Below are 17,182 nucleotides of genomic sequence, written 5' to 3' on the forward strand. Positions count from 1 at the left end.
GTCCTATTAAAATAATTGTAGATTTATTTTACAAGTTTTAAAGTGATCATCAGAGGCACGGTTCTGCACTCCATGAATTTCACACCATTTTGTGTTTCTATTCCTTGATGAATTCTTTCAGTGGGACATATAAACCCAAGGACACTAAAACAGAAAACTGTAGGGTCTATGAGTACTTCATAGCAACGTATGAATTTAAGAGAACTGCACAGTAAAAAGAGATAAAGCTTGTCTCCATGATTCTTGTTTAGCAGTGACCTCTCAAGAGTTGCTAAATTCACAGTATTAACACATACTATAAATAGTTTTGTCTTAAAAATAAGTGTTTAGCCAGTCCTGCCCTGGCACCTGGTGGATATAATAACTCCCAAACCTAAATGCCACGTTATGGGGTGGGGGAGGCAGATGTGATGACGAAGGCTCCTGCGGCAGCTGTCTGACCTTCGTCTAACTTGTGCCCGCCACAATCTCCCTTAGGATCCTAGTTATGCCCCTGCTTCCCACCCTGGTGGCACTCATGGGACTCGCGGGGGGAGATCATCAGCTTTAGCTGCGCTGCTGCACTTACCTAAGATTTTGCTAATGTTGGAGTTATGCATGTCGGGGAAGGCCTGAAGGATTTTCCTCCTCTCATCCTTTGCCCAAACCATGAATGCATTCATTGGTCGCTTGATGTGTGGCTCGCTGCTGGCACGGCCGCGGGCGTCCCTGTAGACTCGTGCTTCAGCCACAGTGGCACCTCCTGTTGGCCAACAATAATACTGCTGTAGTTTAGCTGCAGAGCCATTCATTGCTTTACTTCCTATAATGTCAGGGCAGGAAGAAGAAGATGAATGGAAAGTGTTATTTTGTGGATAATGTCACACAGCTTGCCACCTGGGTCAGCTGTTTTCCCCAGGTCTTCCTCTTCTTTTCTAAGTGACTTCTTGGAAGTAGAAGGTAGGTTCAAAGGACAATTCTACAGGCTCTTCTGATGTAGCCCTCAAAGGCACACTAAGAATTAATTTTGTGTGTGTGTTATACACCCTACCACATTTACTACAATAAATGGGAGGTGATTATAGAGCAATGAATGACATTACGTTATGGAAAACTTTCCTGCTATAATTCCTTTTTCAAAAGCATGCTCTTACCAGTCATTTTAGACTCATTTGCCCCAGATCACAACCACTCTATATGTTTACCCCAAATAGAATTGTTTTTCACAATATTATGTTCACCTGTGCTCTTCTCACTGCCTAGAAGACCCTTCTCCTACTCCTTCATGCTAAATCCCATTCATCCTTCAATGTTGACATGTTTCATGATTAAATGAATTAATTCTATGAAAAATATTAATTGAGCAATTACTGTAACCTAGGTTTTATGCCAGATGCTAAGGAGACCTGGTAAATAAAACAGCCTCTGCTTCTAAGGAGCTCACAGTTGAGAGTAAGGATAGACAATGATAACAAAGAGGGTAAGAGGTGCTACTATACTGACGTTAACAGGGCACCAAAAGAGCACCAGACAGGATGGTCAGCTAGCGTTTCCTAGGAGATGTCTAAACTGAGTCTTCAAGGATGAATAGGAATCAGCAAGTGAGTGGGAGAGGGAGTAAAGTCCGATGGGAAGGGTAATTCAGGCTAAAGGAACAGAATTTGCAATGATGTTCCCCAGGCTGCACTCAGTCCTCCTGCTTTCAGGAGACATGCCCCATAGTAATTATTGTTTATGTGACTATCTCCCTCCTTTCCACTCCTCTCAGGAATATGAGATACCTAAAGTTAGTGATTATGCTGTACTCATTCTTGTATCCTCAGGATTTTTCACATAACAGATAATAAAATATTCATTAAGCAAAGATTATTTGGTTTTCAACTCATATGCAAAAGTCACAGACTAAGAGGCATTTATTTCAAGCATCCTGTTCTATTTTTCTGTTTAAGTGTAGTTCTTTAACATCGATGAAACTATGCTTAAATTCCTGATGTTTTATAATTTCCAAAGAGCTGACTCTAGTAACATATGAGATTGAAAGCTCCTTGAAGATAGGACAAGGGCTGGGTCTTATTCACTGCTCTATTCCTAGGATTCATTAAAGTACTTGGCACATAGGATTTCAATTAGTAAAATATGTTATATTAATGAATGATTGAATAAATAAATGAATGAATGAACATGGCTCTTACTTGTCTTCATGCACCCTATACCAGGGTGATATACTGATGTATACTTTGTGATGTGGCAACTCCTGAATATTTCCCACAGATTGAGAACTTCTATAATTAAACGTAAAGTGGTTGGACTGATAGCCTCAGACAAGGCTTCTGCCGCATAACAGGAAAGCCTACGCCCAGAAGTTTAGAAGCAAAATGTACATTAAAATCAACATTTCTATTTTCTGGAAAAAGTAAATCCTTTCTGCTCAGTGAAGTTATTATACAGGACCAACATGATTCAATCAATCTCTGGCCCTTCCTCTCTATTTTTAGATACCTTGGTTAAGTAGAAATTTGTTTATGTCAAAGCCAGTAATAAATTACAACATTATAGTGCACTATTATTTAGCAAATATGGTCATCATTTACTGCAAACAAAAGACAGTATAAAAGGGTGGGATTGGCTAACACGAATATTTTTCTAAACAGGAAGGAGAGCAGAAAGGCTACTTTCTGAAGACTATACAAAAATAACATATTTCCTAAACAGCCCTTTTTTTTCGGCCTACTAGATAGAATGATCCTTTACATGAAAAGTCTTAGATCCCAAGATGCATAATTAATATGATAACTTTTTGCCACCATACCCACAGTACATTAATTTCATTTAAAATGCACTGACCATACAGGATAAATTGATTTCACTTTATATGGGTTTGACAGCCATGTTTATTGTGCAGTGAAATGTAGTGTAGCTTCCAGCCGACAATATCCATCAACACAGGGCAATATGCTGACTGCTGGGCCAGATGAAGGCATACATTACTCTGGAAGTGAAACACTCATTCAGATACGACAGTATCTTCTCCTGAGGATCACCATGGTAATTTATGATGCCCTCAGTGCCATTACTTTACAACTGACATGGATTCAGCAATTTATATACTGACATGCATTCACATAAAAGGAGACAGGTTTGTGGAGAATGTCAGATGCAAAAACATTTCAATATTATTCTAAGTTAACTGCTATGCCACAGGTGATTAACATACGAGACCTGCTTCTTCTGTTGTAGCTTTCTCTTCACCTCTGGCAAAACCAAATAGTCAGCTTCCATTTATTTCTTCATTTAAAATATGTATTTCATTGTAAATGGGAATTTCTACTGTCCCAAAGACTGACAGAGATCATAGTGGATTTTTAGATGCTAGCTTTAAACATTCTAGATTCTCTACTTGGTACCAATTGAGTCTCCCAGATATGCCATACATATGCCCAATCTCTCTCCCACTCATGCTATACCAGTCTTCACATATCCTTCCTACTCTCTTCTACTTTACCAATTTCTACCTCTTTCTGAGGAACAGAGCTCAAGTCTGACCTCTACCCTGCACTGACCTTTACTTTTCCTCCTACATCACATATTATCTTCAGGAGCTGAAGGATAAGGAATTGATTACACAGCAGTTTTCTGGGACTCACATGAAACGCTTCCAGAAGTTGAAAAATTCAAGCACAGTGCACAGAACAAAAACATGAATTAAGAAGGCAAAGAATAGAAAATGCTTTCGATCATGTGCACATCTCTTTTTTCTGGTCACCTCTTCTCTCTTCCAGAAGGAGTGAACCACAAATGAATGGGGACATCCTAAGCTAAACTAGAAATGTTGTATCAGATGAACCAAGATTTGGGAAGAAGAGATTTACCCAGGGAGGCCAACATTGGAAACTACTTTTAAAGCGAATCTGATACCTGATCAACTACAGCAGGGACTTTTAACACCACACAGATTGCAGTGGCCAGATTCCTTTGCAAAATCATAACTTGGAAAATGTTTTCCTGTTTTTCCTTCTCCCACTCTTCCTATTTTTGCCCCCTTCCTGTTCTATCTCCCAGATACGTAGTACTCTAAAGCTATTTTACGACTATGAAAATTATGCCCAGGAGGTCACTCTCCTTAATTAGAAAGTCAATGAAAACAACAACAAACCAAATTTGCATATAAAAATGGTCTCACCTTTGCTTTCACCGCCACCACTAACATCCTAGAAAGGGAGTCTATCCTTCCCTAGATTTATAATATCTGAGTTAACACCTGGGTAATGTACAGAAAATACAGTAATATAAACCACAAATGCCCCACAAATACATATTGAGGGTTTCCTCTATTCTGTCTTTTTGAAGTGACTATGTCATTTAAGACTTATATGGAATTCATTGAAGCATCCATATGAGTACTATGCAGAAAGATGTTTTCAACGAATATTTTTTAAATATTTTCATAGAAAACATTTCTCAATATTACTTTTTTTTTCATGTAAAGCTGACAACTCATCTATTACTTGAATTTACAATCTAAGTTTGAGTTAAGCCTAGATTCAGAATTTTAAGAAAGTATTAGAGGCTACAAAGTCAAAAGAACATTTAGAAAGTGTCCCTAAACTTTGCTTCTGAAACAAAATGGTAAAGGAATTGTTGCCACAGTAGAAATACTTACGATTGTATGTGTGTGTACAAATTCAGAAACTTAAAAATGGAAATTACATACCTGGAAAACCCTTATAAACACATAAGAAAAATTTTATTGCATATTATAAATTGTTTTCAAAAGGTATACTATTAATCTGTGTATCTGAAGTCTAAAATTCACTTTGTTATAATTAATTTTAAAAATATGCATATTGTATGATTTCATACTGCTCCATTCATCATTAAGTGCAAAACACCAAACATTTCATTCTTAAATAGCCAATAGTCTGCATCAGAATCCAGAACTTGGAATGGTTCATAATTCTATGAGGCAGCTTCTTCTCCTTTTAATAGCAGCAGAGTAATTTGTGAGTTCAGCGTATGCTTTTTCATGGAAAGCAGTTAGAAGAAGCCTAGACCCACAGCTATGTACCTGGAGACGGCTTTCCAGCTGACCTAAGAGTCTTTAATTGCTAGCAACAGCAGTCCCAAATGACAGTTACTGAAAGGCCAAGAGATCAACAGCACCACAGTAGGCTTCAAGGGAAAGCAAGGTCCCTGTATGTCAGGAGAGGCTGCTCTGTACAACTTCCCCTAGAAGGCTCAAATTGGTTAATTCATCCTTCATCTCCATTTGTGTAAAGGCAAACTTTCAGTTAAAGATAGTTAATCTGCAGAGAGAAAATAGAAATTGCCAAGGCAAAAATCTCAGAAAGCTGTGATTTGAATGATTTAAAGAGAAGACAAAATTGAGTTTTTCCAGGTGGGTTGGAAAGAAGGCCAGTTTCACCATCACAGCCTCTGGAAATGATCCTGAACTAATCCTGGAGAGGCCCCTTCCTGGTTAAATTCCAAGGGATATCTGAGTGAATGAGTGAGTGCTTGTGCATATAAAAAATTATCCCTAAGGGAAACTCTGGTTAATTCTATAATGTGCCTAGTAATCATTTATTTATCTATTAATTCCATAAACACTTCTGACACAATTCATATGTAGCCAGCATTGTGATGGGGTATACAAAGACAGATAATACATGTACTTTGTTTTTAAGGAATTTGGTCCAATGTGAGAAGACACATAAATTAAAAATTACAAACGATGCTACCAGAGATAATTTAAAAATACTATTAGAGCAGGGAAAATAAGCTACTAACACAATTGGAGTGGACAGAGATAAATATTAGGGAGGCTTCAAAGTTGAAGTGGTGCTTGAGCGGCATCTTAAAGGAGAAGTAATAATTTACCAGCAGGTATGAATGTGAAACTACTTTGGGTGAGGAAATCAGTGTGAGCAAAGGCACAGTTTATAACAAAAGCAAAGGACAATTTTAGGGAATAAAAAGAAGCTGGTGATGGCTTGGGTTTATGCAAAAAGGAAAAAAAAAGAGGGGAGTACTAAGAGATGAAACCAGAAAAGTAAATAGGGACCAAATTTGCTAAGCACCTTGAATGCCAAGCTAAGAAATCTTTTAAGGTTTTTAAGCAGAAGAGTAACATGGAAAAAATATGTTCCAGAAGAGATCAGAATGGAAAACTAAATGAGAAATTACCACTGAATAGTCTCAATGATTACCAGTGAATTGATAATAAAGAATAGAGAAAAATAAAGTAACTACCTCTTCAAGGGCCCATTAAAACTTACATTTTGTCAGACAGAATTAATGTGATACATCCAAAATACTGGCACAAAAGGTTGTATTATAAAATCAAATTCTGGTAATGGCAGAATAGTTCATATCAGACCCATCCTCCAACAGATAATAAATATAAACTCTGAAAAAAATATGAAAAAAAAAACCCATAGATGTTGAAGATTCCTGAGAGCTACCAAAACTAAACAGAAACTGGAGTGGATTCCATCCTAGAATGAAAGGCATTTTACTAAATGAAATTCTGTTTTCATAGTTTTTCTCATGAAGACACTTCCCAGTCTTCATAGCATGGAGTGGCTAGAATACAAATAGAAAGTCAGTCTAATTGGCTTAATGTGTCAGAAGACAGAGTTTGAACTTACAAGTGGCTGCTGACCCCTGAACTTGCCATGTATTTGGAAGACTCAAGTGAACCCAACGATAAAATATAGCTGTGTATCTGGAAAATCTGAAAAGAGATTTCAACTGAAGCCCTTTGCAAGAGAAACAGAATTTGAATTTGAATCCTATCAAGCTAGCAAGAATTCATAAACACCTTGGGCTTTCCACTGAAACTCCAGAGGGGCAACTCTTTAGGAATAAATTCTATGTGCCAGGACTAAGGATTTGCCCTAAGACTAAAAACAAAATTAAAAAAGACTCTCCCTAACAATGCAAAAACTAAGTTTCCACAAGTTCAACGTGTACAGCAGGTAATTTAACTCCTTCCTGCCCCCAAAATTAAAATTTTTCAGAGGAAGATAATAGAATACAGAGTATCTACAATGGATAATCCACAACATACAATATATAATAAAAAATTATGAGTTGTACAAAGAAGCAGGAAAACGTGACTCAGAGACCAAAAAATAAAAAATAAATAAATAAAAGGAGGAAGACAAATACTGGCTGAAAATTACCCGAATTTCGTGAGAAACATCAGCTAAGAGGTTTAAGACATTCAGGGAAATGCAGGCCAAATAAATACAAACAAAACCACACCTAGAAACTAGTTAAACTACTGAAAAGCAAAGACAAAGAGAAAATTCCAGAGAAAAGGGACATATTACTTACAGGGAAACAAAATTACAAATAAGGGCTGATTATTCACTAGAAACAATGAAGCCCAGTAGACTATGGAACATCTCTAAAAAAGGAAATAAATTCAGAGTTTTATCCAGTGAACATATGCTTCAAAAAATGAATATGAAATATACTCTCAAATGATTAAAAGCTAAAAGAATGAGTTACCAGCAGACAAACACCAAAAGAGATATTCAAGGAAATTATTCAAGAGGAAAAGAAATAACACTCAATAAAAACTAGATATACAGAAAGAAAGGAAGAATATCAAAAATGATTTGTGACCATTTTTTCTTCTCTGGATTTCACTAATAAACAGCTAATTGTTTAATGTTTTTAAAAGGCTAGGAATTATTTAATACAAAATATAACATTGTATTGTGGGATTTATAACATATAAAAAGGTAAAATATGGAACAATAGCATATTACCACAAAAGATGAGGGTATAAATAGAATTAGATTGTTAAAGCTCATTTTATTTTACATGAAGTGATAAAATTTTAACTGTATGGATACTCAATTAAGGTTTGATAGTGAATTCTTAGAAAAACTAATTTAAAAAAATACAAAGAGGCCAGGCGAGGTAGCTCATGCCTGCAATTTCAGCACTTTGGGAGGCAGAGGTGGGAGGATCTCTTGAGGTCAGGAGTTCAAGACCAGCCTGGGCAACATACTGAGATTCTGTCTCTACAAAAGGTTCAAAAATTAGCTAGGTATGGTGGCATGCACCTGTAGTTCCAGCTACTCAGGAGGCTGAGGTGGGAGGATTGCTTGAGCCCCGGAGGTTGAGGCTGGGCCACAGCACTCCAGCCTGGGTGATGGAACAAGACCTTGACTCAAAACAAAAAACAAACAAACAAAAGTAAAAAATACAAAGAAGTATAGCTAGACATTCAACAGAGTACTTCAAACAAAAGACCTTAAAAGGGATTCAATTAACACAAAGGAAGGCAGAAGAGGAGAAATAGAAGATGAAAAACTGAGGGAACAAATACAAATAGTGAAAAAATACTAAAGTGTAAGACCTAAGCCCAACAAATTTAATAATTATATTAAACAGAAATAAATCAAATTATCTAATTAAAAGTCAGTGATTTCTCTGAATGGATAAAGAGTAAGAATCAATGAAACAGAAAACAGATATAATAAAGACAACTTACAAAGCCAAGGTTAGAAACTTAAAAAGAACAAAATTAATAAATCCTAAGTAAGATGGGTCAACAGACAAAGAGAGAAGACAAAAATGTCAGTATTTGGACTGAAAGAGGAAATTACATTGTAGATACTATCCATATTACAAAGAGAAAAAGGGAATATTATAAATAACTTAATTTCAATAAATTTGACAACTTAGATAGAATGAACATATTTGTTGAAAGACACAAACTACCAAAATTCACTCAAGAATAAATAGAAAATCTGAATACACTGATAGCTAATCAATCAATTGAATTTATAACCAAGAACTTATCCACAAAGAAAATTGAAGCCCTGAATGGTTTCACTGGTAAGTTCTTTCAAACGTTTAAGGAAAATAAGAATAATACTGCATAAAGGTAAGAAAGTAGAGGAAGAAGGAACACTTCTTAAATAAGCTTATGAGGCAGCACACCTTGACAGAGGTTTGAGCATAAGTGCAAAATTTTAAAATAAAATGTTAACAAATTGAATCCAGCCAAATGTAAAAAATAGATAATACATCATGACCAAATAGAACTTATCTCAGTAATGTGAAATTGGTTTAATATTTGAAATCCAGACAATGTAGCTCATTACATTAACAGAACAAAGGGAAAGAAAACACATGGTAATCACAATAGATTCAGAAAATGGTTTTGACAACATTCAATACTCAATCATGTTGGAAATGCTCAGGAAATTAGTATTAAAAGGAAACTTTCCCAGTCTGATAAAGGGCTTTTAAGAAAAACCTACAGGTAACATCATAATAGTAAACTACCAAATGCTTTCTCCAAAAATGAACAACAAGGCAAAGATGTCCACTCTCACCATTGTTAATCAACAATCAAAAAAATAAAAAGCTCATGTTTTATATTTTGGGAGGCTAAGGTGGGCAGATCATGAGGTCAGGAGTTCAAGACCAGCCTGACCAACAGGGTGAAACCCCGCTCTACTAAAAATACAAAAATTAGCCGGGCGTGGTGTCATATGCCTGTAATCCCAGCTACTCAGGAGGCTGAGGCAGGAGAATGTCTTGAAACCGGGAGACAGAGGCTACAGTGAGCTGAGATCGTGCCACTGTACTCCAGGCTGGGCAACAGAGCAAGACTCCATCTCAAAAAAATAAAATAAAATAAAATAAAAAATAAAAAAATAAAAAGCATACAAATTATAAGGGAATAAATAATGTCATCTGTTCATATATAATTGTTTACATAAAAAATCCTAAGGAATTTACAAAATACTAGAACTGACAAGTGAATTTAACAGTATTGCAATAAACAATAAAAAATACAGAAATCAATCATATTTCTTTATACTAGCAGCAATTAAAAAATAATATTCAAATTTATATATATAGTATCAGATAATAAAATACTTGGGAATAAATTTAACTGAAAAAGGTATTCAAGACATCTACACTAAAAACAACACAACATTTGTGACTTAAAGACCTAAGAAAATGGAGGAATATACCATGTTCATTAATCAGAAGACTCAATATTGTTACAGTGTTACTGTTCTCAAATTTATCTACAGATTCAACCAACTTCCAATAAAAATTATCCAAAGTTTTTTTCATATAAGGTGACAAACTGATTTTAAAATTCATATGAAAAATAAAGCAGTAGGACAAACTAAAACAAACTTGAAGAAAATTAGAGGATTGAAACTACCTTGATGAAAACCAAGGCTGTTAAAGTGGAAAATGATAGTTTTTCAACAAATACTGCTAGAACAAGTTGATAGATACATTGGAAAAAAATCTTGGATCTTGTATCACACATTATATCCAACAATTAGAGATGAATCATGACTTAAATCAAGAAAGAAAAAACTATAACACTCCTCTAAATATACATAAAACAATAATTTAGTGACTTTAAAGTAAAATGATTCTTAGATACAACATATAAATTACTAAATATACAAGAAAACTGTTAAATTAAACTTTATAAAAATTACAACTCTGCTTATCAAAAGTCATTGTTAAAAAAAATAAAATGTCAAAGCGCATACTGGAAAAAATATTCAGAACACACATGTCTGACAGAACTTGCATCCAGGATACATATAAAGAATGACCAAAAACCTCTAATTTTAAAACGGACAATAGACTTAAATGAACATTTTTATAAAAAAGGATATAGATATGGCCAATAAGCAGATGAAAAGGTATTCCCTATCATTAATCATCAGAAAAATGTAAATTGAAACCACAGTGAGATGCATTTCACATCCACTTAAGTGCTAAATGTTGGCAAGGATAGGGAACAACTGTAACTCTAATATACTGGTGGTGAAAGTATAAAACAGCATAACCATTTTTTGGCAATTTCTTCTAATTAAAATGCATATTTGCATATGACCCAGCAACCAAATTAAAATTTCTGTCAAAAATAGACTTATATAAGAATATGACAGCAGTTTTATTAATAATAGAAAAAAGGAAAATAACTGGAGAATTAACAAATTGTGATATATCCATACAATGGAATACTACTCAAAATAAAACTGTTTTAACTCTTAGTTTAAAAAAGGCAAAAATGACAACAAAATAACTGCACAAAAAAAAGCAGAAAACCAACCATCCAACAAATAAAATGCTCTTTTTTTTGAAAGGTTACTTTTTCTGTGGACCTGAAAAGTAGGTGGCATATTCAGGCCATTGTGAACTCAAAGATAATCTCATTTACTAAAATGAATTATTAAGAACAGCAAAAAAAACTATAATTGATTGCTTATGAAGAGAAAGAGACATAAGTATCACTATTGGGTTCCTTGACAGAACTGTTGACAATCACAGTATTTCAGACTACTTCATTTTATTAATAGAATAGTGTTTTCTATTAATAGAAATTTTCTCCTGCGGGATTCTGAAGAGTGACATAATACATTTGATAGTCCCTTATTTGAGTTAATAGAGAAAATGATACTGAATGCATTAGAAACAAAAATGCAGAAGATGAAATTTTAGAAGGGGATTGAAATTAGAAAAGAGAGTATTAATACTACACAGATTTGATTTTTCACCATATTTATCCTACCAAATTTATCTTAATACAATAGAGGTCAAATTCATTGTGTTGACTGATAGATATCCCTCTATGATTATGGAAACCTACTGCTAACTTATCATTCCTGTTCTGCCAGAATGTGAACTTACTTTCATTATAGGAAGGCTGCTTGGATTTCAAGTTTGATTTCTTCTTGCAAAAAAAAGAAAAAGGATTTGGCTATCCTAGTGGTTTATTTGGCAGGCAAAATACATTCCATGGCTAAGCAAGAGCCTTAATCATTAAGGAAGTGAGGAAGTGATGTGTTCATCTTCTGAGAAGAAGAAATGCCAGAGGTGTAGAGTATGCTTTGTTCTCTGTATCTTTTGTAAAAATTACCTAGATATATTAGCAAAGAGTGACCTACTGATAGGTAAATGACTTAAGGAAGACAAATGCAAAATATGGATACACAATTCTTCTGAGCTAGCGATTGGTGAATATGCAAGAGCCAACAGTACAGGAACAAAAGATGAATTATCTGTGGTACTTTAATTAAAGTGTTAATTCTTCATTTGCTGAATGTTGAGGAAGACCATAAGTTAATTTTAATATCTTTGTTTTCATCTTAAGGTTCTTTAGCCCTAGTAAAAACAAATCCCTATTTACTTTAACTATTGAAGCTATCTAGATCAATAAATTCACCAAATAAACTAGAGAGAGAGGATGAGAATGTGTATGTGAGAAAGAGAGAGAGAGATATGAATAGAAAGGCCTAGTTATATATAATGTACACATAAAAAATTCCACTGGGCACTTTGGAAACAAACTTTTTATTTTTATTAATTTAATTTAATTTAATTTAATTTTACTTTTTGAGACAGAGTCTCACTCTGTCACCCAGGCTGGAGTGCAGTGGGGTGATCTTGGTTTACTGCAATCTCCGCCTCCTGGGTTGAAGCAATTCTCCTGCCTCAGCCTCCTGAGTAACTGGGATTACAGACGTGAGCCACCACGCCCAGCTAATCTTGTGTGTGTGTGTATTTTTAGTAGAGACAGGGTTTCACCATGTTGGCTAGGCTGGTCTTGAACTCCTGGCCTCAAATGATCTCCCTGCCTTGGCCTCCCAAAGTGCTGGGGTTACAGGATAAGCCACTGCTCTCGGCTGGAAACAAACATTTCATTAATCAGAGTACCAAAGTATTTCTTTAAAGAGCAATTTACCTTTTTGATAGACTAGGCCAGAGGTTCTAGGATAGGAACACCAGGTGTACTAAGTAACTTTGCATAAAATAATATTTACAAAGTGCTTTCACTAATTACATTATCTTTGTCCTCATTACAATCTTTTAAAATGAGTAGGAAGGCAGATATCTTTTCACCCACTTTATGAATGAGGAAAGTAAGACTCAGAGACATAATAGCACCTTCCCCTGATTAACCAGTTGCTGGTAATACGAAGCAGAGCCAGATCTAGAACCTAGATCTTCTGACTTTCAGCCTAGTACATCACCCCTTCACCAAAGCTACCCCAATCACTATTCGGCAACCTGAAACAACTCTGAATTTCAAAGCCCACCATTTCTTGGCTGGAACATTATTTTCCCCCTTTAAGGATGCCACTTCCCCGCCCAGCTAAGCACATTAGAAGAGCCCATTACCAGTTATGTAGTTCATGCCATTGTCTAATTGTTCTCTGAAATACTGCCCCACCAAAGATGCAAGGGTATGTAGAGAAAGCACTAAGGACTAAAATTATAGCTAGGATTAAAACAATGCTAAATTAATGCATTCCTTGGTTACAGGATTATGAGCAAGTGTTATTGTGGATAAGACTTCTATTTTTTTTTCTATTAGAAACTCCATTCTCTTTAAAAGATCAACAAGAGGAACCAAAGGGAATTCCCTAAGGTCAGCTCTGAGGAAACATAAACCTCTAATTCAATAACTCTGCTACTGCTCTGAAAAAGGGCTTTATTATTGCAACATCCATATGGAGCCAATTGGACATTAATGACTAATCAATCCCTCCCCTTTCTATTCTACTTAAAGTGTCACAAACCATGTTTAGATTAGCCCATTTCCTGCTTAGGATTGCTCAAGATGTCTTTTGTTCTTTCAGGACCAGCCTGATGGAGGCAGCTTAAACAAACACACGACCGGAGTGGCGCAGGAGTTATAAAGTGCCATATGTGAATGAACAAAGGGGCTATACTAAAGCCTTTTGTGGTATTTGTTAATGTTTTTCATCTGAGCTTAAAAAGGCTTAATGACTTTGTGGTGAGCTGATGCATGTGGCTGGTGGCTTTGCAAAATGAAGGAAATTCTAACCAGTGATATATCAGTCTGTATTTTCAAGAGTCTCTTTCTTTCAGTTTTGATGCCTGTGTTTACTTTTTAAAAAATTCTCAAGTTATATTTACTTTACACAGATAGCTAAACAGAGTCCTTTATCTTATTTCAACTACAGAATCCAAGGGCAGCTGGGATAACTTATATTCTTTATTTTAATGACCTGAAGGTAGCATAGAGCATCAAATATTCTGCTTATTATCTATATGCTGTATTTATACATAGAAGGAGGGCTTATAAGCTGTTGAGCCCAGGTAAAAAGGCATCATTTAAGTTTGAACCAGTTTTCAGGACAACTGGGCTCAGGTTCAAGAAGACGCCCTTGGAGAATAAAGAGGCTGGTAAAAAGCTGGTAGACTGAATAATTCGTGTTGTTCAGCAGCTTTTGGCTTTATCTAACTCTAGCTCCTGTCATAGACTCTACGTGAAATTAAGACGTGCAAAGCAAGATGAAGCAGGTCTCAGGAGTTAGTTAACAAAGATACTACTAAATTCATTCTCTCATTTCAATCTTCATCAATTGCCTTAGCCTTCACTATCTTTGCTGGAGTATTATAAAAACTAGCCTTCCGGCTGATACTCTTACACCCAGTTTTAAATCCTTTAACCTCCACTTAAATACCTCCTCCTAATTTCAGCCAGAATGATCTGTCACAAATGCAATTCGGACTAGGCCACTGCTATATTTAAAACACTTCAATGTCTCCCTCATGCCCACAAGATGAAGTTCACACTCCTTAGTACAGTACAGATGGCTCTCCATGACCTAGCCCTCTAACTATGGCTCCAGTACCAGCTCTGGCTATTCTACTTGGAACATTTTTTGTGTTATAACACTGAACTACTTCCAGTTCTCTACACACTGTGTTGAGTGTGTACATACTAGGAATCTGAGTTTTCTCCCTCCTTTCCTGAAATTACCTGGCCATCTTCCAATCACTCATTATTGAAGACTCATCTCAGGGATTATTTATCCCATGAAAGTCTTACCTGGTTGCCAGATTAGAATAAGTAGCCTAGGCTCTGACAGGTGGCACCCTTTGTGTACCTCCATCTTAACATTTGCCATATTTTATCCAAATTACCAGTTTTATGTACCTACTTTCTTTTAGACTATGTACCTCAACAATGGTAACTGCATTGTGTCTTATCCTTAGCTGCTACCCTTATCCCCAGGGTCTAGTAGCCAGGATGGCATAAGGTAAATACTCAAATGCTTACTAGTACAGTACAGTGGACATCTTCAACAGTGAGAATTTTAGAGTGAGTCTCTAACGCCCACATGTTCTATTAGAACCTGGGAATTTCTGAAATCAAATCTTGTAGAAATTTAATTTTATTTCTTATATTCTGTTAAGTGTCCTTTCTTGAAACATCTATAAAATAAGGATAATTTTGATGTGAAAAATGTACCCATAGTAGTTGTGTGGGACTCACAGATTATTGGTTCCAATCTTACTTTCTTTGATTGACTACCCATACTGTACAGTTCTGAGATGTCAGCTTCCCTACTTCTAGAAAAACCTTGGAAGGATGGTAAGGCATGTCTGAGATTTTTGGAAATATTAAATCTGAAAACTATTCTAATGATGTAGTGTATGTGCAAATATATATATATGTATATATATATGCATTCAAGTAAGCATACATTAGGACTTTCCTTAAATATCAGATTCATTATAAAATAGATAAAACACACTCACTGAATTAGAGAACTCTAACAGGAGAGGGATGTTAAAGATTACCTAATCCATACTCCTCATTCCAAATGAGGAAACTTTGAGGTTTAGAGAGAATAAAATTGTTCAAGTTACACAGTTAATAAATGGCAAAATCACAACGGGCACTCAAATGTAACTATCTCAAATTTCACACTTTCCATCAGAATGAATTTCTTCAATGGTCAGCTGAATTGTTTCAATGGCATCCAAACTTAGCTTTTAAAACTCCTAACATGATTAATTTAACTGGCCGGAATCTGTCTTTCATTAGAATGGAAAATGCAGATTATTGGAGCAGCAGAAACTAATTATTTTTTTAAGATTAGGGTTAAGGAATGAACAGTACTGAAAGGAGATCAAGAATTTTAGAGATCAATCCAATCTGATGGGCCACCAATACTTCTTCACCCTGAGAACTGGTGAAAATATTTGAAAAGTGCCTAATATTTCTGTGGTTTAATGGATTTAAAAAAACTTTCAGTTTCCATTTCTAATTAAAATTTTCTGCTTTTTAATGAAAACTATAGGAAAAAGCTAATCCAACAAAGGCAACCAATTTAGTTGCTCATCTTGGAGAAAAACAGGAGGCAGCATGGCTCAGATGCCATATAGACAGATCTAGGGTTGAATTGTTGATCTGATCTTTCCTAGCTAAGTAGCCTTGGATAAATTATTTTCTTTCTCTAAACTGTAGTTTCATTTCTCTATAAAAGAGAGCTAATAATTTCTACCTTGCAGCATCTTTGTGAGAAATAAATGGGCGTACATGTAAATTTCCTAGCACAGTGACTGGAACCCAATACCTACTCACTAAGCAGTAGTTCCTTTTAGAAATAGGTAGCAGTAATAATGGCAACAGAAGTAGTAGAATGCTTATTCCAGTACCAAGAACATAGCAGGTGCTTAATTCATATGTGTTCCCTTTGTAGACTTTCCTCATACCTGGGTGATGTTTGCTATATTTTACATTCTACTCTTCAGGGAGTTACTAAATAAACTCGTAAGTTAACTGAAAAATGCAATTTATTCCTTAATGGAGCCTCTTTTCTTCCAAAATGCTAAAAATATATTTCAAAAGGTTCTCTATGATACAGACTAAAATACAATGACTAGGTATAGGGCTCAACCAAGAAAGAGCATCTCACATCTCCGCAGTTCTCATATATCGGAACAGAAGTCAGACCATACTGCTCATACAGAGCCAGAAGAAGAGACCATTATCTTGTGAACCTACAGATCAGCTTTTTTAATAAAGGACTCACTGGAATTACAAAGGATTTGAATTATTGACTACGGAATTAAAATAAATGGAGGGCAATGAAGTTTCAGGGACATTTGACAATTGTTTTTCTTCTTCTCCATGAACAGTTCTGTAGCTGTCCAGCATGGAGCAGCTATTATCCTGTTTCATTTTGTCCCTATGTAGGATCAACCTTCCCACAGAAGAGTCAGCTTATATTGAAACACCATGAGCAATTTCTCCACGACCAAAGTAAAAAAATACATATACATATACTGATACCAGTAAGCTTCAATTTGCATTTCTAATATAAATTTAAAATGATTGAACATATTGCTTATGAAATGCTTTTTTCCAGGTCTG

The 17,182-nt window shown here is 35.4% G+C and overlaps 1 protein-coding gene across 5 annotated transcripts in view; it reads right to left on the reverse strand.

The window, feature by feature from the left end:
* Nucleotides 1–17,182, reverse strand: part of SOX6 (SRY (sex determining region Y)-box 6) — a 535,498-nt gene that overhangs the window by 21,116 nt on the left and 497,200 nt on the right. For 4 of the 5 annotated variants that reach the window (XM_011956276.1, XM_011956271.1, XM_011956275.1 and 1 more), the window contains one exon: nt 569–802. In XM_011956276.1, coding sequence (XP_011811666.1) covers nt 569–802 — 234 coding nt within the window. The remainder of the gene's footprint in view (nt 1–568; nt 803–17,182) is intronic. The other variant, XM_011956274.1, reaches the window with a different exon arrangement.

The sequence above is a fragment of the Colobus angolensis genome, unplaced genomic scaffold (genome assembly GCF_000951035.1).
Source record: "Colobus angolensis palliatus isolate OR3802 unplaced genomic scaffold, Cang.pa_1.0 Scaffold412, whole genome shotgun sequence".
Classification (NCBI taxonomy): domain Eukaryota; kingdom Metazoa; phylum Chordata; class Mammalia; order Primates; family Cercopithecidae; genus Colobus; species Colobus angolensis.